At 40.7% G+C, this 26,096-nt stretch overlaps 2 protein-coding genes across 5 annotated transcripts; one reads left to right on the forward strand and one right to left on the reverse strand.

The window, feature by feature from the left end:
* Window positions 1-1,164: 1,164 nt before the first annotated feature.
* dpcd (deleted in primary ciliary dyskinesia homolog (mouse)) lies at window positions 1,165-12,353 on the reverse strand. 2 transcript variants are annotated; one of them, XM_034188346.1, is made up of 8 exons: window positions 12,311-12,353; window positions 12,075-12,177; window positions 9,903-9,983; window positions 9,695-9,819; window positions 9,493-9,626; window positions 8,896-8,998; window positions 7,885-8,025; window positions 1,165-1,332 (listed from the first exon to the last, which is right to left on the reverse strand). In XM_034188346.1, the coding sequence occupies exons 2-7, from the start codon at window positions 12,136-12,138 to the stop codon at window positions 7,927-7,929; spliced, it is 606 nt and encodes a 201-aa protein (XP_034044237.1). In that variant the 5' UTR covers window positions 12,139-12,177; window positions 12,311-12,353; the 3' UTR covers window positions 1,165-1,332; window positions 7,885-7,926. The 2 variants fall into 2 exon arrangements, with proteins under 2 accessions (XP_034044237.1, XP_034044236.1); XM_034188345.1 differs by lacking the exon at window positions 1,165-1,332 and having other exon boundaries at window positions 7,804-8,025.
* On the forward strand, window positions 12,308-26,096 carry poll (polymerase (DNA directed), lambda). Of its 3 annotated transcripts, none has more exons than XM_034188343.1 (9): window positions 12,308-12,362; window positions 14,715-14,862; window positions 14,999-15,297; window positions 16,012-16,126; window positions 16,209-16,553; window positions 18,430-18,603; window positions 18,848-18,976; window positions 20,766-20,934; window positions 25,571-26,094. In XM_034188343.1, the coding sequence occupies exons 2-9, from the start codon at window positions 14,755-14,757 to the stop codon at window positions 25,930-25,932; spliced, it is 1,701 nt and encodes a 566-aa protein (XP_034044234.1). In that variant the 5' UTR covers window positions 12,308-12,362; window positions 14,715-14,754; the 3' UTR covers window positions 25,933-26,094. The 3 variants fall into 3 exon arrangements, with proteins under 3 accessions (XP_034044234.1, XP_034044233.1, XP_034044235.1); XM_034188342.1 differs by having other exon boundaries at window positions 14,715-14,869; window positions 15,000-15,297; window positions 25,571-26,093; XM_034188344.1 differs by lacking the exon at window positions 18,848-18,976 and having other exon boundaries at window positions 14,715-14,869; window positions 15,000-15,297; window positions 25,571-26,096.

Genomic DNA, 26,096 nt, shown 5'->3' on the forward strand with positions numbered 1-26,096 from the left:
GGTTCTGTGTGGCAAAATGTGGCATCGACTGAAAGAGAGGGAACGGCTGGGAAGAGGCATTCGACAGTGAAAGGAGGCAGAAAAGAAACCTCCTTCCCAGAAGCAGCTGAGCATGACCATCGGAGGCCAAACGACAGGGGAGGAAGAAGACGAGCCTGAACGCCGCGCCTCAGCTGGACCGCCAATTTGTTCACCGCACAAATGTTTCACAGCAGGTTTAAGACACCAAAAAAAAAAACATATTAAGACGTCCACTGCATCAGAATATTTTACATCTTAAACACAAATACAGACACATTAACCCTTTATTATTATTTATATATTTATACACCAACAGGGTTTCTACATCTGACACTCAAGTTTCCAAAAATAACTTGATATAACAGAAACATGGATCCAAATGGGATTTAAGGAATATTATTATTATTATTATTACTGTATTTTTCAGAGGATAAGCCCCTTTTTTATTGCTAGTTTGGGAGGTTCTGCCACTTATACTCTGGTGCAATTTACGTACCGAAACATCATGTGTCCAGTAATAAAAATAAAAATCACTATTGGACTTTCCCAGAATCACTGCACTAATCAAAATAAACTCCAATAATAAACAAACACCAGTCTTAAAGGCACACTTACAAAAATGCACAAAAGTCCCAAAAAGAAGAGCTGATTTTAAAAAAAGTAAAATGGACTGTTTTTATTGTTGTGTTTGCAACATATGGGTCAGCAAACTGCATTCATCTGAGGATTTATTTTGTTAAACCCGAGTCACATAACATCCATCATTTTGTCCATCACACATTTATTTATTCATCTCACTCATTTTAGAATTTAAAAGTCCTTATGTTAAGTAACATCACAGGCTGTGATGCACACATGTGCTACACCAAGTTCCTCTGTTGTTAAACTCACTCCCACAGAAACGCTGCGTTCGAAACTGAGTTCTACAGACAAAAAAAAAAAAGTATGACATACTCCAGAAAATAAGGTGTATTTTATTTCACAATTATATTTATTTCATTATTGTTTTGACATTTCAATTACTCAAAACAATTCCAGTCACCCTGAAACTCAAGAGAAATGACCCATTTTATTAAGACAAAAAAAAAAAAAAAGGAAATACGTCCACCAGGTTTTACTTATGGTCAGGATTTGTTCTTGTGGAAGTGCAGAATTCATGTTATTGAAGTTACTGTGAGAAAAAAGGATCCAATAATCGCAAAGCAGAACTCCAGGATTGTTCGGCCTCTTGGCAGAACTCTGGGCTCTCTGAGCACCTTTTAAAATAATTCATCATTCTGTGAGAAACGAGACAGAACTGTCTTTCTCCATCTGGAGGGACACAGAGCACAAAGGGAGACCTGCAGTTTGCTCTCTGGGTTTGGACAAAATGCAAAAAAAACCAAAAAAAAAAACACATTTGAAACAATCTGACGGCAGCAAACTCAACTTTAATCTGAAGGGACGAGAAGCTTTGAAGACCAAACACCTTCAACCTCAACACCATCTTTAACTCAATAAATGAAAAGTTAAACAAAAATCAAATGTCCTGTCAAATCCCTGTGAATAAATGAACATTTTAAATCTGATCATTTTGGTGTTTATATTATTTTAATGGACTGCATTTATATAACGCTTTTCCATCTGCATCAGATGCTCAAAGCGCTTAACAATAATGTCTCCCTTTCCTCCTCACACATATTCAAAAGTTCAGTTTCAAATATTCTCCCAGATTTTATTTTATTTTTATTAATATTATTTCCTCAGAATCATTCCCTGAAAAACAGGAGGGACCCAACGTTCATGTGCATTTACACTAAAACTGACAAAACACTACAAATGAAAAACTAAATTACAACTAGAGAAAAATGTCTGCATTAAATTCTACATGCCAGTTTATAAGTAAAATGTTTAAAACCATTTACTCCAACGAGAGACTGACCAAACTATTTTAAAATTTCAGCTGTTTAATATCGTCCTATTTAAAAACAAAGAAGTTAAAAACAACACTGACAAACTCATGTTCTATGTTTTAAACAGCAACTACTATATTACTATATACTATATTATTTTAATAAGTCACCTTCTGGCACAGATTTAAAGCTTTTTTTCCCTTTAAAACTAAATAAAAGCTTAAATAAAATATCAGGGCACTCGGAAAGTGCCCACGTCCACAAACCCAGGACATTAAGAACTCTGACTTTTATCTCCATCAGGTCCTTATGATGTCGTAAAACAGCCTTGACAAAGAAGAGATAAAAGGAAAAACATATAAGGCAGATTTGGATCACTGCTGAAAATTTGTTCACCTCTTTTCCAACCCAAGGAACAATTTTCACAGTTCTTCATCCCAATCTGTGAACCACTTTTTGAGTTTAAAGTGTCCACAAATAAATAGGAGCAGCAACCTGAACCTCTGCATCCCTCAGCTGGTTGGTGGAGGTACATCAGGAAATAATGTCTCAAAAACACACCGATGGACACAAAGTAAAAAATTCTACAGGTGTTATTCTGATTAATGCTACATTTCTCTGAGGGTTGGATTATGTAAAAATCTGGATTATAACTGGACTCTTGAGCTCCAGTCATCCATTTTTAACTGAATGCTGTGAAGAACTTTATGATTATTATGTTTAATCTGTTCACACAATGTGACTGAATGCCAAAAATTATTTGGGAAAAAATCCCTTTGGTGCATTCTGTGACATTTCCTCTCCAGGGTCACGGTGCTGTCACGGCGAGGGGTCACAGGGCGGAGTCTGAACTTTCAGGGTGGCCCACGACATGGAAGGAACATCAGAGTATTCACTTTAAACAAATGGGATGTGCTCGTAACAGTGACCCTGGAACGGCAGCCATGAGGTATTGTGTGTTCAGTGTTTTACAAGGACATCAAGGGGGTGGGGTGTGATGTGACACCCTGTAAAGTGTCCAACAGGTCAGTTCCACGAGCAGACAAGTCATTTAAAAAAAAAAAAGAGTTTAAAGTGTTCAACATATTCAAACACATCAAAGCCTTTAAATTTGCTGTGAAATATCTAGTGAAATGTTTCCCTGCAGAGTATCGATGGCACACGACGATGATTAAATTCCTTTATATTACAAATGGAACCAAAAAAGGAAACATAAAGAGAAGACACAAGGCACTGAGAAAAAAATAAAACAATAAATGGGAAGGCATACTGTATTCTACAGAGAAGAAGTTATGTTTTATAGTTTGGGGACTCTGCTGCAACTTATATACCAAAACATCACAAGTTCATTATCCATCCATGCATTTCCTATACTCATTAAATCCAATTAAGGGTCACGGGGGGTGGAGCCTATCCCAGCATTCATAGGGTGTGAGGTGGGCTCACCCTGGACAGGACATCAGTCTGTCACATACAGACAAACACCCACCTACGGGACAGTTCAAAGTTTCCAGTCCACCTAACCTGCATGTCTTTGGATGTGTGAGGAAGCCGGAGCAGCCGGAGGAAACCCACACAAACCCAGGGAGAACACGCAAACTCCACACAGAAAGGACACAGGTGGGAATCGATCCCATGACCTTCTTGCTGTGAGGCAACAGTGCTAACCAGTAACCACTGTGCCGCCTACAGGTTTACTATTTGTAATAAAAATTATAATGAATATTTACATAGAACTTTCCAAAGAATCAAATCAATAAACAAACTACAGTCATAAAAAATAAAGTATACCTGCCAGCAGGTACACACGGGGTCCAAGCCCCGTATGTGGGCTGCCTCCCGAGCCCCTGGGAGGCCCATGTGACTCGTAATGAAGAAGCTGTAAGATGTGGGCCTGACCCGCAGAGCCACGTGGGTGACGGCGCTGTCATGCCAACTTTGCCATCAAGAGGAATAAATTTACACTACAAATTATTTGGCTGTTACCAAAAAAAAAAAACTATAATTTATCATGTTTTAAGAGTTAAGTTATTTTTAAGTGTTCAACATGCTCATTTCTAGATTTAACGATCTTAATTCAAGAATCTTGTCAAGTGAAATTAACCTGCTGCATGGACCGACAATTTCACTTGTTTTGACGACCTTTTTCCTCAGATTTAGGGTTTTTATCTTGCTTTTAGACACCCCTTTTTTGTTGTGTAACAAAGACGGCCGTACTTTTCCAGTATGCCCACTGAATCACAGCCTTTGCTTCATCATGTGTATGAAGTGTTGTACGTCCAGGTAACTGTGCCGTATGTGTCCATCTATATTTATCGATATTCAAAATCTAATTTACCTCCATATCTGTTCAACCAAGTGTTCTACCAAATAGCAACAACACTGATAGAAATATTCTCTTTATGGTACACATAAAGGTTAGAGGTGACTGAGCAAGGGATTGAGTTGAATATTTTCCAAATATGACAATCACAATATCAGTGACTTTAAGGTGCTTCATGTGAATGAAATTTAATCTGACCCATCCCCTGAGCAAACGCATTGGCCACAGTGGTCAGAAGAAAAAAAAACTTCCTCAGGCATTTTGATGACAGCAAGAAACATGAAGCCGACCAGAATCAGTGTGGTGACTGTCCTTGGATACATCCTGCACCTGCCTTATTTACTTCTCTGCCGCACCAGACTTTCTCATATAACACCACAACGCGTCTCTTGGTATGGTGTCATTAGCATTCTTTAAATACACAAACAATGAAACAATGCAATTCCTTCTGGTGTTCTCTACACTAGTCCAGCATCACTCTCTGAGCAAATATTGCATCTGCAGTGCTCAGTCTGAGTGCAATTTAAAGCTGTTCATATCGAAATGTAGAAAATTCTTCTTTGAACTTTGATGGATACATTGCACAGGTATTAATTTTATGCGTTTCTAGGCACATAATTTCAGATTATTACTTTCCCCTTTGTGGCACCAATGTGCAACTGACTGCTATTAAATTTGGCAGGCAGTTTTTTATTATTATTTTTCTGTGGCATTGGACCATGTTTGTGTTTATTAGACTTACTTTTTGAAGATATTCAAGCCTTCCTGTTGTGAAAACTACCTGCAGTGGATTTCCTTGTACAACTTTGGCACCTTTTGAGTTCCAAGCTCATCTTAATAACATAAGCCTGTGAGTATCCACTGAATGTGTAGTCCAACTCTTGGTGCAGATGAGACTCATGATCAAGGCAGAGGCTGAATAGGTATACTCAACAAAAATATAAATGCAACACTTTTGGTTTTGCTCCCATTTTGTATGAAATGAACTCAAAGATCTAAAACTTTTTCCACATACACAATATCACCATTTCCCTCAAATATTGTTCACAAACCAGTCTAAATCTGTGATAGTGAGCACTTCTCCTTTGCTGAGATAATCCATCCCACCTCACAGGTGTGCCATATCAAGATGCTGATTAGACACCATGATTATTGCACAGGTGTGCCTTAGACTGCCCACAATAAAAGGCCACTCTGAAAGGTGCAGTTTTGTTTTATTGGGGGGGGATACCAGTCAGTATCTGGTGTGACCACCATTTGCCTCATGCAGTGCAACACATCTCCTTCGCATAGAGTTGATCAGGTTGTCAATTGTGGCCTGTGGAATGTTGGTCCACTCCTCTTCAATAGCTGTGCGAAGTTGCGATGACGAACTGGAGTCAGGTCAATACCCCGATGAGGACGATGAGCATGCAGATGAGCTTCCCTGAGACGGTTTCTGACAGTTTGTGCAGAAATTCTTTGGTTATGCAAACCGATTGTTTCAGCAGCTGTCCGAGTGGCTGGTCTCAGACGATCTTGGAGGTGAACATGCTGGATGTGAAGGTCCTGGGCTGGTGTGGTTACACGTGGTCTGCGGTTGTGAGGCTGGTTGGATGTACTGCCAAATTCTCTGAAACGCCTTTGGAGACGGCTTATGGTAGAGAAATGAACATTCAATACACGAGCAACAGCTCTGGTTGACATTCCTGCTGTCAGCATGCCAATTGCACGCTCCCTCAAATCTTGCGACATCTGTGGCATTGTGCTGTGTGATAAAACTGCACCTTTCAGAGTGGCCTTTTATTGTGGGCAGTCTAAGGCACACCTGTGCACTAATCATGGTGTCTAATCAGCATCTTGATATGGCACACCTGTGAGGTGGGATGGATTATCTCAGCAAAGGAGAAGTGCTCACTATCACAGATTTAGACTGGTTTGTGAACAATATTTGAGGGAAATGGTGATATTGTGTATGTGGAAAAAGTTTTAGATCTTTGAGTTCATCTCATACAAAATGGGAGCAAAACCAAAAGTGTTGCATTTATATTTTTGTTGAGTGTATGTTTTATTTTTGCTGCAATTTTGCAACAAAAATTTAAAATAAAGAAATGGGTGGAGCTCATTGTGAAACATTCAGTGCATGTAAAAAAATGTTGGAATGTATGAATTCTGATTTACTGTTTGAATATTGACATTGTTTCAGCCCAAAATGCATTTTCCTTTATTATAGTGCCACCTGCAGGTGAATAAATGTAATTCTTGTTATATGAGTAATGCTGTGTTCACACCGGACTCCACGCAAGCGACGGCGGCGAGAGGTTGCCATGTAATCCCTATGGAAGGATGCGTTGTGGCGCCACAAAAATCCAAGCCACGCAATGCGACGCGAATAAAGCAACGTGATTTTGAGTGACTGCCGCATTTGTGGCGCAATATCACATTCCAACACGAACAGATCTTTATCATCCATCACAATTTCAGCTTGAAAAAGTTTTACAGTGTGGGCCATGCCTTCTTTCATACTACAAGTCTTATTTAGAAAAATTTAAAGAAATAGTAAAGATGGACCAGATGTAAAAAGAAATTAAACACTTCATTTTGACAGGAAAGAGAATGTTTCTGTCAACTTTGGTGGTATTTGATGTAATATGGAAAGATGTTCATTTTCATGTTATTTTTCATATTTGAAAAATACAGAGTGACAGACTTCAAAATACACCATATGTACTAGTGTATGAAAGTTTGGTCTATAATCACGGGATATGCTGAAAAAGTTTCAACTTTGTAGGATAAATGGGTGATTTTTGGTGAATTTTTTAAATTTTGAGGTCGGGGGGAGGATTTTTTTCAGGTGTAATTTGTCTAATGGGGCACACCCACTTCATGCATTCATCAAATTGTTGGGTTCAACTCAAACATGTTCCCCAATCATACCAGGTGAATTTTGTGCAATTCCACATGTTTTCTCACCCTTGTGAAATTTGGTGCAATTGTGATAAGCCAATTCTGAGATATAAACTTTTGAGGTTGATGGCGCCCTCTAGTGTCCAGTCAAAACTATTTTAATCAGGCAGCCTCTCTGCACCATTGTGCATAAGACAGGTGAGTTTCATTCAGATCGGAGTTACTGTTATGGAGACAAGTCCAACTTCCTGTCACTTATTTTTTTAAACAGGAAGTTCATCTTTTATTTCTCAAGTAATTTAAGGCTCATCAAGCTCATTTTAATAACTTAAGCTTCTGAGGTCTAGTAGACTCTGTGTGCAATGTTTGGTGTTGATCAGAGCAACAGCCTCGGTTGCATCTCAAAAAGCAAGTTCTGCATATTTTGCTAATTTCTGAAAAAAAACTATATTGTCACAAAGAAGAGATACAGCTGGAGCCAGTGAACATGCTCATATAAAGAAGTTGAATGTGCAATGTACTGTTTGAGAGTTATAGCCCAAAACACAAATATGTTGTTATAGCGCCCCTTATAGGAGGATTTGTTTCATTTTTTTGTATCTGAGTTACATGTGGTGATAACAGCACCTCTCCAATGACAACAAAAAATATACTGCAACAGTACACAAAAATCCCAAATTAACAAGCTGAAAATACTCCAGAAGATACAGTAAATGAGAGAAAATGGTGCAGTGTCCTTTTTCTTTGAAAGTAAAATTTCACCCAGTCACAACTGCCGACTTCACTCAGTCACAACAGAAGAATTCACTGAGTTTTGCAGTCTCCTTCAGCAGTCATCTTTAGCGTCTTCACCTCGTCCAGCAGCTCTCGCTCAACACTTAAAATCTCTTTAGGCTTCTTGTACTGAACAGGAAAGAAGAAAAATAATGACTTTAGCGTTGTCCCTCAGTGCACGTTCTTCACTGGGATCGTCTTCACAGAAAACCCAAAGTCAAATGAGAAGGCCAAACCTCAAAACGATCCTGGAACTTTCTGCAGCAAAAAAGGACATGACTGCACATTTGAGGAGACAATTTCTTAGAAAACAGCAACTGTAGAACATCAGTCCAAAATACAGATCATCAGAATGATACGTCCACAGTGTCCACGGGTTCCTTATAGTCCACATTATATATGGTGGCGCTGCGTGCAGATTTTGGTTGAAATTGTTGTTGTGCAGTAACTGAAGAAAGGTAAAAAAGTTCACCTGAATTTGAATCCACCTGATCTAGATTATCTGAAACTGAATTACAAGTACACACAGATACACAAATTTAAAGTGTTTTATCGTCTGATTTTTTTTCTTGCAGATTCATGCACAGTTTACAAATAATAATAATAGTAATAACCTATTCTCCAAACGGACAGACTGGCGTCCTGTCCTGGGTGTACCCCGCCTCACGCTCTACGACTGCTGGGATAGGCTCCAGCCCCCCGCGTCCCCTGATTGGACTAAGCGGTTGAAGATGAGTGTGTGAGTGTGTATTCTCCAAATGTTACCTAAACTAATCAATAACTGTCAGATCAGCAGATCCACAAGAATCTAATCAGCATTTCCCAAAACCCACCTGAGGACCAAATGTGACTGAGGTCCATTCTGACTTTTCTGCTGACAAATGGCCTTCAGTTTGAATCTTAATGCTCTCATGTTGTCATTCGTTCACTCATCAATCTCAGGTGAAACCATGATGTTGGAACAGCTGATGTCATTTCGCTTTAACATGTTGGACTTACGCTGATAATCAAAGTGTTGTTGGCGTGAGTGAAACTCAGGGCCGAACCTTCCAACGGCAGCTGACAACGATCCAGGTCCGGAACGCTCAACTTCTTATAATACCTAGAAGAAAGACAAACAGCTCCATCTACAGGTAGCACATAGAGCACCAAGTGAGCACAAACCACCACCGACACGGTTGTCCAGAGAATGAGAACGTTTCAAGAAAAACAGAAAACAAAAGGAAAAAAATTGTGAAGTGGAACGAAATGTGCCCATGTTTACTGATTTTAAAAAAAAAAGAAGTGTCATTAATCCAAAACACACTCAGAGTTCACCCTGACTGACATCTTTAAGTGACACTGACAGCAGCTCCTGACTCGCAGGTTTACCGTAATGATGCTAAACTATAACATCCGGTTATTAAATATTCTGTAACTTATTTCATTTGCAGCAGCATAATTATCACTTGGAAACCTTTCAAAGGGTCACTGTGCAAAGTCACAGGTCACCTGTAGGTGGCATAAAGTGCTCGGTTTCTGTCTTTATCTGGCCCTCATGTTGCCAGTTTGAAACTTTAAAGAGGAATGAAAAGCAGCACGTTGAAGAATATTTACTTTTTGTTGGAGGTTTTTATGATGATGCGTCTCTCAGCTGGATCCACCGACACACTGAAGACCTCCTTAGGGTATGGAAGGTTCCGGATTCTCCACTGAAAACAGATCTTGGTATCTTTACGCACCAACACAGGCTGTGAAAACAGATTTGTTTAGCAGACCTGAGCTTTTTCAAATTCAGAAAACAAAGAAGGAGACTCACGTTACAGCGGCTCTCCATGATCCCCTCAGACTGCAACAACACAGCAGCACCTGCAGGGGGCTCCCCAACTTCTACCTGCCACGGCCCCGGGGCCCCGAGGGTGCTTTTATGACACCACCTTCGTCCTGAAACGTTCCAAACAACCAGAGCTGCAATTAAAAACACTTTCCATCCACCAGGGTGCACAGAAAGCAGTACATGTGCTTACCGAGGAGCTCATCAGTACTCAAGTCGTACTCTTCTGCCATTTGTTTTCCATCTGGAAAGACGTAGTGGATCTTCCTTTTACCTGGAGGGGAATTACAACACACACACACACACACACACACACACACACACACACACACACACACACACACACACACACACACACACACACACACACACACACACACACACTTCTTGTTAAAAAAGGCAAGTTATGTGATCACCTGTTTGTGCCGGAGAAAACTGAGAAAGTGGCAGATGGATTATGACATCACAGTTATGAAACTGTGAGTGTGGTGGTTTGCAGAGGTAATTATGTTCTGGTGAAGGTATTTGCACTTTCAGTGCCCTTCCAGTTTTAGTATTTGCCATCATCACTCACTACAGGTGTCAATTTCCACAAAATTACTAAAACTGACTTCATGATGAAATATAATTATAAAGTACCTTAATGTCTCTGTGTGTGTCTCAAAACCACAGCTAATTTTAAGTATTTTACTTTGGACAGTTCCACAGCAAATACAGTGAGTTCAGTCCATGAGATCTGGCCGATGAAGGATGTGCAAAAGTTCAGAGTTTACTTTGCATTTGATGGAAATGCCACCTTACACCAAACTTTACAACAGGAAAAAAACAAAAAAAAAACAAAAACAAAGCAAACATGTCCTTAGTCTGAAGAACCTGTGATGAAACATTCATCTCCTCACAGATTCATTTTGGGAAACCAAACTGTAACTAAAGTTTGAACTGTCAACTGACACAGCAGACCCATGTGAGTGTTTTTGTACCTGTCCAGCAGATATCCAACAAAACCTTAGTGTGAAAGTCCAGATATTATCCTGAATTTTTCCCAAATGGTCACCCATGGCCACTATTTGTATTCGTCATTTTCTTCTCCTTCAATTGTGTCTTTTTCTTTTTGAGTGTGTTACTTCAGCTCCACCATGTGGAGGCTCAGAAAAGCCGAACACATCATCTACAACGTCACCACAGAAAGCATTTAGTTTCCTTTACTATAACACCTAAATCCTTGATCCTTGTCATTTGATTGGTAGACTGTATGCCATAAGGCATTCATTATTTGTCCCATTGCATAAAAAACTAGTCTGTTGTTTGAGTGACACAATTTTTCATGCATGTTGGTTCCACTGACTGTTCAATTCGATTCAATATGTTTCGCTCAACAGAACGACTCCAGTAGCTTTTCGTAAAAATGTGTCCGTGATACGAGGACACTATCTACACCTACAGCATGTGGACTTTGCCTTGATTATGATCTATTTAGGTGTCATATAAAACAAATAATTAATGTTTTCCATTCATGCAGTGGAAAGAATATTTGCATTCATTCAAAGGAGGAACATTCCAGGAAAACATCTTGATAATTTTGATCAAGATTGTGAATCCTTGTATTGCAGCTGGTCACAGCTGTCACAGGTGATGGCCAGGTGATGACTGTGGACTGGTTTATGGCAAATGATGTAAGGATATTCCATGGTGTTGGCTCCAGCTGCATACTTATTTTTATGTCTGGTGCAGCTCTTTTTATATGTGACACTTCCTTTAACACAGGTGTGGTCTTTCAGAAGTATGAGTATCTTCACATCTCCTTTGACACATTCGTTTAGTAAATAATTTTAATTTTATAGTTTTGGTGTCTATGAATGGTCTTTTTTGTCTATGAATTTTGCACATTGTGTCTGAATAGTCTTTTTTTTTTTACCATATTGTAACACTAAGAAACAAAATTATAAAACAAAAATACAAAAAAATTAAATGAAATATAATTAAAATTATATTATATAAAATTTAAAAAATATATAAAATTATAAAATATAATAATAACTACAACAAATATATTATAAAATTGAAAATAAAATTATAGTGGGGGGGGGGGGGGTACGTTTTTAGACTTAAATATGTTTTAATTATATTTTTGCTGACTAGTTTCCCTTACCAAAAAATAGTACTGATAAGTATATAAAAAGTAAACTAGAAGTATACTTGAAACATACTTGCATATACTACTTTTTGGTAAGGGTTTAGATGTTTCGGTTGTTTATTTGAAAAACAAATCAAAAACTAACTAAAAAGAACATATTTAAACTCATACAAATCAACGCACTCTCCTACTAAACTCTCAGCTGTAAATGTAACTTTAAAGAAAACTCACCGTCGTGGATTAAAACGGTTTTATTGGATGATTTTAGCAGATCGATCCAGCTCTGAACCGCCATGTTTACTGTTACCACAGCAACCGACTTCAATCGCAAAACCTAAAAAGATAGACATTTATAAATAATAAAAACTATTAACAATGTAAAATTTACCTGAAGAAATAATTTCCTTATATTTAAAAAATATATATACATAGTTGGACTTTTTAGTAAATAATACAAAATAACTGACCCGGAAGTTAAAATGTGGCTGGGGTCAGTGTTGATCTGACGCTGTAAATAGGGTAAGAATGAAATTATTAACAATTTAAAAGTCTCCAGGTTCAAATATGGCTTCATATTATATAACATAGGTTATAATTAAAACGTAATTAATCTGCCAGCTAATGCAATTGATCCGGGGTCCTTTTTATGTTAGCATGAAAAAGCTAACGTCACACAAAATTAACTTTAAAAACAACTGATTTTAACAATTATCTAACGGCTAAAAACAAAAACACCCTGTCCTGTGTGAGAATCGTATTCTTACCTAACTTAGTGAAATTAGATTTTAAACAGTAAACGCTTCTTCTTCTTCCTTCTGGTTGTTGTGCCGTTGATAAACCACCAGCGCCCTCAGCTCGCTGGAGTCTACTCTAAGTCCTTTCGGCTGCTCCCTTGTTTTTTCATTCTGGGTCGCCATAGCATGTTGATTTGGCACAAATTTTACATTGGATGCCCTTCTTGACGCACCTCCACATTACATGGAGAAATGTGGCAGAGATGGGGTTTGAACCGGGAACCTTCTGCACTGAAACCACTAACCTCTTGGCCACCACCCCTGTTCTGACAGTTAAGATTACTAAATTAAATAAATTCATTTCCTCTGAAGAAGTTCTGAGAAGGTCATATGATCACTTACGGTTTTTATGTTATGTTTGTGTACAAAAAATTCAACCAGAAAACCAAACCAACCAACCAAAATAAATAAATAAGTAAATAAAAAAATTGTGCACAAAAAAGTGCTGATTTCAACAAAAGTCTGTGGAGAGGACCCTGGAGACTCGCTATTAAATTCAGTTCTCATTGGTCTTGGTTTATGTGTTTGTTTGTTTGCTTTAGTTTTTGACCTTCTTACTCCATGTGAAGGTGCCCTTTTTGGTCACCCTTATGCTGCGGCACCCTTAAACAAAGCACTTGATCCTCTAAAGCTGTAGCTTCCAGCTATGAGTGTGTACAGAACATGCTTCAAAAAAGACAGCTAACATCAAAGTCAAGAATTAGAATTGGTTTTTTTTTAGCAGCGTATGTTTGTGTGATGGAGGCCAGCAGGAGGCGCTGTGCATGTGATAGTCAATAGGCCTCACTCTCCCGACAGCCAAAGGATACTCGGGCCACTCAGGCCAGATCCCTAGTTTTGGCCGACTGGTCAGAGCATTAGCCTCCTATGCCGGAGGTCACGAGTTTGCGTCCTGGAGGGAGCGAGTGGGAGGAGTTAAACACAATGTAACGCAGATGAAAGAGAGTACAGCCGCTGCATTTGCACATACAGAGAATCTGACTCCGCTTTAACATTGCTCTCGTAGTATTGACGTGGTAAAGATGAAGTAGGACGCTGTGTTGAATAGTGCCAAAAAGGAACTATATAGTATATTATACACACAGCAAGACGGTTGTGGGATCACTTCCCGCCTGGTCCTTTCTGTGTGAAGTTGACATGTTTTCCCAGTGTTTCCATGGGTTCCCTCTGTGCGCTCCGGCTTCCCCCCACTTCCAAAGACATGCAGGTTAGATGAACTGGTGACTCTAAATTGTGTGTGTGTGTGTGTGTGTGTGTGTGGTCCTGCGATAGACTGATGTTGTGTGCAGGGTGAACCCTGCCTCTAGCCCAATGACTGCTGGGATAGGTTCTGCCCCCTGTGACTATTAAGTGGAATAAATGTGTATCGAGAATGAATGATGTGTTTGTCTTATCTGTGTGTTGGACACCTGCTGCTGATACAGAAGTATAAGTAGTTATTGAGTGACATGTGTTTTTGTATTGTTTACAGCAGGGGTCACTAACCCTGTTTCTGGAGAGAACCTGCCATGCATGTTTTGCATGTCTGCCTACTCAAGTTGCACCTGATTTTTTTTTTAATTGGTATCTTCCAGCTCTTGATTGGCTGAGAACACCTGATTAATTACCTGGGAGTGGAACAGGGAGAGTTAGAAAACATGCAGGGCAGGTGCTCCCCAGGAACAGGGTTGGTGACTCCTGGTTTACAGTGACCAGGTGTTCATCAGTGTGGCAGACTGTGGGCAGAAAATCTTCTTGTTTTCTACTTAGAAAAAGGTTCAAATACCAAGAAGAAGAAAAGAATAAAAAACTCAATGATACAAAGCAGAGGAAACATAAAGTCCTCACATTTAACAAGAACAAACCAAGAAATGTCTGGTAGTTTTTATAATTTGTCTGGTAAAATGTCTGGCAGGTTTTGTAATTTTTCACAAAGAAGATCAGCAGCATTCTTCAGCGTGACAGTGAAAAGTTTAGGCATTCCTAGCATGCACTCTACTTACGCTTCCAGTCGTACACACTGATAATGAACATGTCATGTAGCTATGGTTGAGCTTAGCAGTTTTGCATTACTTAAAGGTTGTGTGTCATTGCACAGGCCCCTGGCCCCGCCCACCCTCCACCTTCCAACAATCAAGATGGAGCCTCGTCATGGAATCATGAAAGCATTCCCTAAGGTCAAAAGAGCTACAGTGCGTCCAGAAAAGGACGGCCCTCCGCTAAAAGTGAAACAAAGCGACTGTAGCAGGACGGGTTGGTGGTGTTTGTTTATTTTATTTTTTTTCCTTTTGTTTTTGTGGTGGTTTAATGACAAACGTTGAAAATGGCTTAAAAAATTCAAGTAGAACTTCCCAGGTGTGACACTGATTTTCTCATCTCTTAGGGAATACCTTCAGCGGTGTCTCTGTGTACATCTTACCTGCCGGAATCGGAAATGCCAGGTGTCAGATCTTCCAGCGGCAGATTCAGCAGAATGGTGGACAGACGGAGAGTTCACTGTGTCCTGGTGTCACTCATGTTGTTGTCGATGATAAGATGGACAGCAGCAGGGCTCTGCGCTTGCTAGGCATGGACAGTATGCCCTCTGGAGTCCAGCTGGTCAAATGCACTTGGTTGAGTTTGTGCATCAGTAAGAAACATCTGCTGGACGTTGGCAGCTACAGCCTGCTGCTCTCCACGAGGTTAATGACCAGAACAAGTGTTTCTGTGGGATGTTAACGTTTGAGAGGTCATGACATGTGAAAAATAAGTCACTACAGTTTACCAAATAAGTACACGAACCAGTATCAGTCAGCATACACATTTAAATTAGAACGCAGAATAAAACTTTAGACTCGGGTTTTGCAGCCAAAGAAAGTAGAAAATAAAAGAGAACAGTGTAACTTGGATGAATAAACTGTGGGAGGAGCCACTGCAAAGGTACCTGAGTTTAAAGCTGGGTCTCAGAACATCTTAATGGAAGAGCCACCTAGTGGTAGTGTAGGTAGTGTAGTGTTCCCCATCAGAACCTCAGCAGCAGCAGTGCTGTGGACCTGCTGGAGACGAGAGAGCGATGACCTGCTGAGTCCTGGGAGTCAGGATTTACGATAACCGAGCCAATGACTGTTCATAGAAAGAAAAGCTTCAATAAAAGTCAAACAGTTTGGGGGCTCTGAGAAAGTCTGCAGGTCAACACAGCATGAAGAATGGTCAGTGACATCCAGGTTTTGAGTTCCGTGGACACATAGAATAAAGACTGGGACCAAAAATGGACCCCACAGGTGTGAACAGGTGTCCAGGATGAAAAGTCTTCCAACCTGAAAGAGGAAAAAAAAAACCTTTCAGATTTAGGTCACGTTTGTCTTTGTGTGCAGTCTCTGACAATCATAACAACTTATTGTCTTCTCCGCACTTAGGGACTCTGAAACCCAACATGAAGGTGTAAAAGAAGACCTGCACGATGCCAAAGCTGCCGCAGATACATCTGTAGAGGCCACGAGTGATCAAGCCAAGCAGGAATCCACTGAAAAGGTGCGCGGCCGTGTTGGGTAGAAGAAATAAAAAGACTTGGTGTATTTGGTTGTTTTAGTCTTTTTTTTTTTCCCATCATCAGATCATCCCAGAGTACACAGAGGAAGTACAAGAAGAAGAAGAAGACGACAGACTCTCACAGAGCAGCCTGGAAGCACTGATCACTGGTCAGTGTCCCAAGGAGGACAGTCCTGGCCTCAGTCCAGACCCTGGACCAGACTCTGCTGCTCAGACAGGGTTCTTAGGGAGGTGGGTCTGTGCCCAGTCCTCCCAGTCCAAAACCAACAACTTCAACAAACACATCACAGACAAACTGGAAGTGCTGGCCAAAGCCTACACTCACCAGGGGGACAAGTGGAGGGTGCTCAGCTACTCCAAAGCCATCAATGCATTGAAGAGCCACCACAAGCCTGTGACATCACATCAGGTAACCATGGCAACATGTCATCATCGACTCCACTGTATCATTACTGTGCACAGCTCCTACAGCAGGTCGCGCGGTTTGCTAATGGATTATTGGAAAAGAAGAAGAAAAACAACATGTTTAAAATGTCAAAGACTGGATAGAAAACTGTGACAATGATTCATAAATCAATATATGCAGAAAGTCTAAACGGAAAGTACCTGGACCTGAAATCCCACAAACCTTATTTGCTCACATCGGATAAAGTGTCCTGTCCGATTGCAATGTATTTCAATTAAAAACTCCAAGCAGTCTGGATGTGCACAGTAACAAAGGTACAAATTGAAGTTCAGCTCTGACACTCGCCAATTTGTGGAAAGTGGGACCGGAGTCATTTCTGTGATTAAAAGTCCGACCGTTTATTTTTTTCACACTGTGTTCAGACTCTGACCCGCAGCCTGACGTGCACCTGTTAAATCAGACACAAAAGGCTGTGATTTGACATTTTTCTGCTTTTAATCCTTTGTCTCCCATCATATTATATAGCGCTTGCGCTGATAAATAGATCAGCAAAGTCGGCACATTTACAGCACGAAGTTGGTAAAAGAGGAAAATGCTCATCTTACCTTTGATTTGGAGGTGATGATTGTAGAAAGAAAAGCTTGTTGAGGATCAAATTAGTCCAAAATAAAGGAGAATCCAGAGACTGAGAACTTTAAAACTGTCACACACGTCATTGTATGACACGGAGTTACAGAGCTGCAGCTGCATAAATCAGCCTTTAAATTAATTAAATAAATCATCATTAATTGTAAATGTATGTAAATTTGATATCTTAATTGTTTTATATTTATTTTGATAGCACCTGTACCTGGATGTGTTGCTGGATGTGGTTAAATGATAAAAAAAAATGTTGAAAACATTAAAAGTTCATTCAGTAGGTCAGCGCAGTTGGAACCAAAATGGCGCCGTGTTCTGAGTTGACGTCACTCTCTGAATTAAGGCACACTAATGTCAATAACCTTGAGTACAGACTGCTCTGAGATACAAAGACAGCCAACCTGTTGCTTATAGTAAGTAGTAGATGAAAATATTATTGAGTTGACAGTATCACTTGGAAGAAAACTGTTTTATTATTTTGCATGCTGGTGAAGCAGGGTATTGTAATTGGTCCTGTGTGTCTATGAACAAGATAACATAAAAAAAGGCTGGACGGATTTTCACCAAACTTGGTGGGAACATTACTTGGACAGATGTCTCAAGATGATTCACTTTTGGAGTAGATTGAAGAAAGATCCAGGTCAACAAAAACAGGATGCCAAAAAACATCATTTCTGCTACGTGTATCTCCACAGCCAATAGGACTAGAGCAGGGGTGGGCGTCGAGGGCTGAGACACTGCAGGTTTTCCGTGTAACCAATCACCTCAGCAGGTGGGTTGCTGATGAGCTTCTGCTCTGAACATAAACACCTGGTTGTCAATGAAATCACCTGCTGAAACACCTGATCTTTAATGAAATCACCTGCTGAGGCGATTGGTTGCATGGAAAACCTGCAGTGTCTCGGCCCTTTATGGCACATGATTGCCCACCCCTGGACTAGAGTGATGATCTGAAGTTTATATTGATCACTGAAATGTTAGTGATTGATTGGTATGAGTGGAGTCATGATGGAGTCATGTATGTTCACGTGGGCTGCAGGAGGCCACCTGACAGAAGTTATGTCATTCTGTTGCTTAAATGTATGTTTTTAAATGGGTAATGTGGTGGCATTTAACTATATTTACACGTATCTGTTAGTATTAGCTATTTAGCAGAGTTTTATTAATTAAACCTTTAAGAAGTATCATGTGTAATATTTAAAATGAGTGAGTCAACCCCTCCCCCTCCCGTCTGATACAGGAGGCCTGTCAGATTCCAGGAATTGGAAAACGAATGGCTGACAAAATTGATGAGATCATGGAGAGTGGTCACCTGCGAAAGCTCGACCACATCGGGGAGGCTGTGCCCGTGTTGGAGCTTTTCAGCAACATCTGGGGCGCGGGTACCAAAACGGCTCAGCTGTGGTACCAACAGGTGAGACTCAGCAGAGTCCAGGTCAGAGGTGAACATTCAGAACCAGAGGAGACTTCATTTAAAACAAACAAATGGTATGGTCCAGCTCTCAGAAACCCTTTTTCTTGTCACATGTCAGATGCCTCTCCTCCTTTATTGTACAGTTACATGTTTAAAAGTAGCTTTTGGCAGGTTTGGTTTTGTGGACAACAAGTAACAGTTTGTCTGGGATCAGGTTTTCTTGAACATTTTATTTGTCTCTCAGGGATTTCGGACTTTGGACGACATCCGCACCAAAGCTCACCTTAGCAACTGTCAGAAAATAGGACTTAAACACTACGACGACTTTCTTGACCGAATGCCCAGAGAAGAAGCAGCAGCCATCGAGAAAATGGTAATTTATACTCAGCATATGGAGAAACAGTTTTTTTAACTCCTTAATGAGTACTGAAATATGTTTGGTTTTATTTTGCATTGAGGTGCGATACCTTTGAACATTTCCCACTTTTAACCTCAAAAACGTGGAAGCGGAAGCTCAATAAAGTTAGATGTTTTCTCGGACTACGTTTTAATGGAGAAACCATACGTGTTGTGACAGAGTCCTGAAAGAGGAAAGTTACTGCTGACGCTCGCTGCATCTCCTCAGCCACGGCAGTGCTAACCCTTTTCGCACAATAATACTTTGATTAGATTTTCCTCCAAAGGTGCCAGATAAAGAAGCTGCACGTGAGGTCAATGAGTCATTAAGGTCAATGAGTAAAGCATGTGCACTCCTGCAGACCTGTCAAAGTAATACGTGATGCACAAGTCAGCCAATATTCAGCCGGGAACAACAGAGCATAAAAAGTCAACAGTTCCCTGTTTGTAGGATCCAAAATGTAAAAAACAGAAACACACAGCGGCATTTCCACTGGGAGTCCACAGGCAGCAGCCCCACCCACACAGCATTTGATATTTAACATCTTCAGACATAAAAAATGAACTGTTAACTGAGGCAAACCCTTAAATACATTTTAGTACAGGTGAAAAAAACATCTGAAACAAATTTGTCCAAACTGTAAAAACATCTTTGTGTTCATCACTTTATTTGTGTTCTTTCTTGATAAATTTAGAGACCCCAGCCTTGACATTTAATGAACAAAAGGTACTTTGTTGTGCTTTGTCACGTGTGCTGTAGAAACTGTTTTGACACAACTTCTCGAGAAAATGCTGATGTTTAAAATCTTTTTTAGAAAACTTTAATGTTGCCTTGATCTGAAAAGCCTGAATGAGAGCACATTCTTTAATTGGACTAGGTGGGTAAAGTGTTGTCACACTATGACAGATTGAGTAAAATGATTACGAACAGATTTAAATAATTTGTCCGGTGGCTACAATCTTGTTTCTCTGCAGCGCCTTTTCGTCAAGAGAGTCTGCTCATTGTGCGCTGACATCCAGATAAAAGAGCACACAGCTGCATTGTCTTTTTCTTCAGTTCAGCCTGACCTTGGCTAAATGAACAGTCACGCTGCATGTTGTTGCACTGAGAACTGTCCTCTCTCCGCTGGTGCTCAATTCACAGCTTGTGCTGGAGCTTTGGCCGATCAGAAGCCCAGTCTGAACACATGAGTATTGTAGAAATAACACACAAGTATGAGACAAAACAATAAACAAGCGTGTAGCCACCAGGAAAGCTCTTTGTCTGATGTCCGCTTAAAGTTTGAACACACACACACACAAAACTTTCTGATGGACTCGACGGACATCAGCTGACAAAGGGTGCATTTAACAAACAAGAAAGGGACTTTTACAGAACACAAACAGACACAAACAGGTATCAGACTTTCATGTACTTCACTCATACATTTCCTCACTCCATCAGAGTGTGACTGACATTTAATTTTGGTTTCTGAGTACTGGTCCAAAGCCCGGATTAACGAGTAGTGTTGCATCAGGAAGGACATCTGGTGTAAAATGTGCCAAATCTAAAGGTGGGTTCAAGCTGTTGTATCACAGTGTGGATGGAAGGAGAAATAATCATTTTAAAGGAAGAGTATATTAAGATGAGCAGTTCAGATGTGACAGTTCTGTTTTGGGAGGGAATTTTTAAAACGTGACAAAATACCACAAGCCGCCTGATCAAGGTGTGAAGGGATTCGGATGGACAGGTCTTAGTTCTTTTATTTGTTATTCATGATGTGTAGGTCAAGGATGCTGCGCAGGCTGTCAACCCAGGCCTGCTGGTGATGGCGTGCGGCTCGTACCGCAGGGGAAAGGCCACATGTGGGGATGTTGATGTGCTTATAACTCATCCTGATGGCAAATCCCACAAAGGTGTGTTCAGTAAAGTACTGCAGCTCCTCTGTGACAGTGGTAAGATATGGTTTCCTCATGTCTGAAGACAGCCACACACACATCACACTGATACAATGGGATTGTACAGTACACAGGATTCGCCATACAATCCTGTGTTTTGGTCACATGGCGTTGTGCTGCCATTGATTACAAGCTTGCCTGAAATTTCTGTGATGTGATCTATTTTATTGTAAAGACATATTGAAAGTTTTTTTTTCTCTAAAATTCAAAGGCACACATGCGGTACATACATACGTACACGGACGACTCTATGTTAACAGAATTACAATGACAGCAAAATCTGGCCATATATTATCTCGTCATTAAAAAATTACAAGCTGCACATTTGCATTTGTTGACAAAGACATACACCACATGTATGGATGATACACTCACCCATATATAATAATAGTTGGATCCATGGTTTTTTGCAGAGGCCGACAATCGTGTGCTAAGATGGGACGAGACAGTGCAGGTTTTCCTTGCTGCCAATCATCTCAGGAGGTGGTTTCATAGATTTTCAGGACTTTAAGTTGAGGGGTGGAGCTCAGCAGTTAAATCATCTGTTAAGGTAATTGGTTGCAAGGAAAACCTGCAGTGTCTTGACTCTTATTGTGTGCCCATGGTTTATGGCTGTGTCCTTTGTCTTGATGAGAAGGGTCATCTTGACCAGCAACTCTTCAAACAAGTGTGGATGCAGCCTCTGGAAGGACTGGTATCAGAGTATGTAGTCCTCTGCCAGCTCATGCATGAGGGACTCCACAACACTTTAGATTGGCCTCTGCATGAAACCACAACCTCTTGTTGTGGTCCTGGGTCCTCCTTCTTTGCTAAAAAGAGCACACTGTGGTAACGGCAATCAGCGCAGTGTATGAACCGTTCTTCTGCATTAAGCAGCTGTGATATGTAGCTGTGTAACCATGCAATCATATTTTAAGGTATTATCAACCTCAGTGAGATAGTTCCACATGTTAAATCAAAAGCAAGTGGACTTTTTGTTCTGGTGTTCAAGATGTTGTCCCTCTCATTGAAGTAGTTTCTTCCCTCTAAATTAACCCTCTGAGGCCAACACCGTCGTATACAACTGCTAAGACCAAGCTTTACCAAATTATCAATAACTTTTTAATGATATGAGATAGAAACTTACTTTTTTTTTTTTTTTTTGCTGAAAAGTTAACTCCACGGACTTTTGAGCCAGCCATCGGCCATCTTTGTACTCCTCATAGAAGCTGTGTGACGACGTGTGCAATGTGAGTGTCCAATCGGAATTGGTTCACCATCACATGGTTTTCCAAAATCCAATCTTAGGGCAGATTTACCTCACGTGAAAAGCCAAAGATCGTTTTCAGGAGTGATATGTTACTAGTTGACCCATTTGAATAGCCCCCTGGGTGCTCCAATGAGTACATACTATTGGGCTCCAAATACGCCCTGCGCCATTACTCACAGCAATCACTGAAAGCAGACGGAGAGCCTCTGATGACAATCTCACATGCTCAAACAAAGAGTGTGTAACTATCAGGATTGCTCCACTAGTTTGCATGTGAATGTTACTGAATAACTCTGTTGCTTTTACCATGAAGGCAAAAAAAAAAAGATGCATAGACCATTTTGTATATATTGTTCAAAATGCATTTGTGTTTATTGTTTGAACCTTTTTGTTGTACAGTCTTTCACACAAGACCTCAAATTACCTTTATAAAGTTTAAAAACAGTTGTTTATTATAGTTTGCTGTGTGTTTTGAATAAATGTGTGTGGAAAATAATTTTCCGCTTTACTTTTTCCTTCCTTATTTTTGATTGTCAACCTTTATTACACTTATAAAACACAACAAAAACATATCCGAGGTCTGTCCAAAAAATAACGGACCTTTTTATTTTTTGCAAAAACCATATGGATTTGAATCACGTGTGATTGCATCAGCCAAGCTTGAACCTTCGTGCGCATGCGTGAGTTTTTTCACGCCTGTCGGTTGCGTCATTCGCCTGTAAGCATGCTTTGTGTGAGCACTGGTCCACCCCTCTCGTTGGATTTTTATTGCGAATAAATGTCTGAACGATTTGGAGCTTTGCTGCATCAAATTTTTGGCTTTCAGACGGCTTCCAGTGGCTTTTCAATCGTGTGACTATCCGAGAAATTGTGCATGAGCTGGACATGCCCCAACATGTCCTGTGAGGCTTCAACACGGCGTTGCTTTGCGCCATGCGGCACCACCGCGATGCGCAGAATTCCTCCGCTCCTCTTTCCATGACAAAAACTCCTGTAACAGTGGAATGTGCCGTTCATTTCCAAACTGGACGCTGTGTTTTATCCAGGACATCCTCTGACTAGCACAGGAATTGCGGAAGACGTGGACATCAGCACTTTTTCGGCACATTGAGACAGACGTGCGGAGGAATTCCGCGCATCGCGGTGGAGCCGCATGGCGCAATGCAACGCCGTGATGAAGCCTCACAGGACATGTTCTGGCATGTCCAGGCTCATCCACAATTTCTCGGTTAGTCACATGACTGAAAAGCAACCGACAGCTGTCTGAAAGCCATCTGAAAGCCGTTCTGTGAGACCAACATGGAGGTGGTTTTGTGCCGCATCCGTCCGCTTTTCTTTCCATGAAAAAAACTCCTGTAACAGTGGAATGTGCCGAAAAAGTATTGATGTCCACGTCTCCTGCCATTTTTGTGTAAGTCAGACGACGTCCCGGATCAACAAAGCCTTCACGTTGGAAATGATCTGGTTGTTTCAGTGGGGTTTCAGCCTGTCGATCGGCGCTCGGAGTGCGGCGTGCTCTCAGCAGCTGTGGGTGGTCTTTAAACCGGCTGGAGCACTCCTTAATCTGTGTAATCCCCATAAAATCGTCCCTCAAAGCCATTTGAATTTTCAGAATGGTTACCACCTGGAGGTCTCTCACAGTTTCTGAAAAAAATTTGATGCAGCAAAACTCCAAATCGTTCAGACATTTATTCACAATAAAAATCCAACGAGGGGGTGGACCAGTGCTCACACAAAGCCTGCTCACAGGCGAATGACGCAACCGACAAGCGTGAAAAAACTCACGCATGCGCACGAAGGTTCAAGCTTGGCTGATGCAATCACACGTGATTCAAATCCATATGGTTTTTGAAAAAAATAAAAAGGTCCGATACTTTTTGGACAGACCTCGTATATTATGAAAGCATGGATTGTCTTGAAAAAAAAAAAGAGACATAAAACTTAACAGCAATAATAAAACATTTATGCCAGGCGAGTGAACTGTCCAAAAAATGCCCTCGGACCCCAGAGGGTTAAACAGATTTGGAAACCCAAAATCTGAACCTCTGTAGTGAGAGTGTTTTCTAAATAAGCAAGTGTGTTTCTTCAGATGACCAATAGAAATTGATGTCATTGTTCCTTTGCAGTCTTCTTAAGGTTACTTTGCCCCCAAGAAGGTAATTTGCTGTGATCTCCTTGGTTGATGTGTAAACTGGTCTTGATTTTTATGAGGACATAAGAAAGCACTACATAATAAATGGCACAGACAAATGCTGTTTGAGACCCCCACCTCACTGAAGTGAAGCCTTTTCCAGGTTAATATAGAAGAACCAAGTCTTGTATTGGTCCAGAGGCTTATTGGTGCCAATGCTTATCTTCAGATTCTGTAGCGTGGAAAGGAGAAGAGTTGACAACTCCTTCTGGACAGGAAGCCATTCCCGTCACAGGTTTTCCATTGTCAGCTGGGTGGACTGAGATGATGCAACATTTCCTGAACATTTGTTTTGTGAATTGTTCTGTAATTTGTGTCTGTATCATGGCCCAAGCAGAGGGTCACCCCTTTGAGTTTGGTCTGCTTGAGGTTTCTTCCTCAGAGGGAGTTTTTCCTTACCACTGTTGCTCTGGGGGTTAGTAAGGTTAGACCTTACCTGTGTGAAGTGCCTTGAGGCAACCTTGTTGTGATTTGGCGCTATATAAATGAAAATAAATTGAAATTGAAATTGATGCAGATGATGTGCCTTGTCTAAGAACACTGGTTGCATCTGTGAACTGAACTCAGGTCTACATATGAGGAGCCCAACTCCTTATCCCACTGACCTACTTGCTCAAACACTTTGATATAGTTAATTTATCTTACACACCTTTCAAACAGTTACGTATTCCATATGTGCACATTCCTGTCCTCAAAGGAATGTCCTTTGCCCTTCAAGTGAAGGTCAACTGCTGTTTTTGTTCTGAGGTGTTGTTCCAGTTGTACAGATAGATGTTGGTTGGCTTCTCCACTGTAAAGGTCTGAGTGTTCCTCACTGATTTATACCAAATAAACAACATTGTTTGTGTTGTGTTTTATGCCCAATACAAAATAATTTGGACAAACCAAACAGCCTCCATGATACAAGATCACCCAACATGATGTGTGAACAAGATAGATACTCATCAAATGCTGTTTTTGGCTAAAGACGGTGTGTGAAACAGTTGTCCCACTCCACCTCTTAGATCTTTGCTTTCAGTCTGACATGAAACATGATCTTGTCTTCGAAAACTTGGTGACCGCTGCTTGTAGACTGAAGAAGCCACCAAGCTGAATGACCAAAACACAATGTCTCTGTCTTTAACTCAGTGTCTTGCCAGCTTTTCCTGAGAGTCTTCACAGAGGCACTGACTGGTATAACTGTTCTTCCAAAGGTTTTTTGACAGATGACCTGGTGAGCCACGAGGAGAATGGGGAACAGAAGAAATATATGGGTGTGTGCCGCTTGCCGGGACCAGATCACTGCCATCGCAGACTTGACATCATCGTGGTGCCTTACAATGAGTTTGCCTGTGCACTTATGTATTTCACTGGCTCGGCGCACTTCAATCGCTCCATGAGAGCCCTGGCAAAGTTCAAAAACATGAGCTTATCGGAGCACTCGCTCAACAAAGAAGTGGTTCGTCGAGGGAGTTTGAAGGTGTTTGGTGGCACTCCGATTCCTACACTGATGGAAAAGGATGTTTTTAGTCTTTTAGGAATACCTTACAGGGAGCCCCATGAACGGGACTGGTGATTATCAACTGCTTTTTAGCTTTCGTCAGAGTAACGATGGTAATCTTGACAATAGCGGAGTCTACAATTGTGCTTTTTACAAACTGATATGTGAGGTAATATATAATCACTGTTTGACTTGAATGTTAATTTCACTGCACAGATGAATACGTTTGAATGTAACGG

Source organism: Thalassophryne amazonica, chromosome 15 (assembly GCF_902500255.1).
Source record: "Thalassophryne amazonica chromosome 15, fThaAma1.1, whole genome shotgun sequence".
Classification (NCBI taxonomy): Eukaryota; Metazoa; Chordata; class Actinopteri; order Batrachoidiformes; family Batrachoididae; genus Thalassophryne; species Thalassophryne amazonica.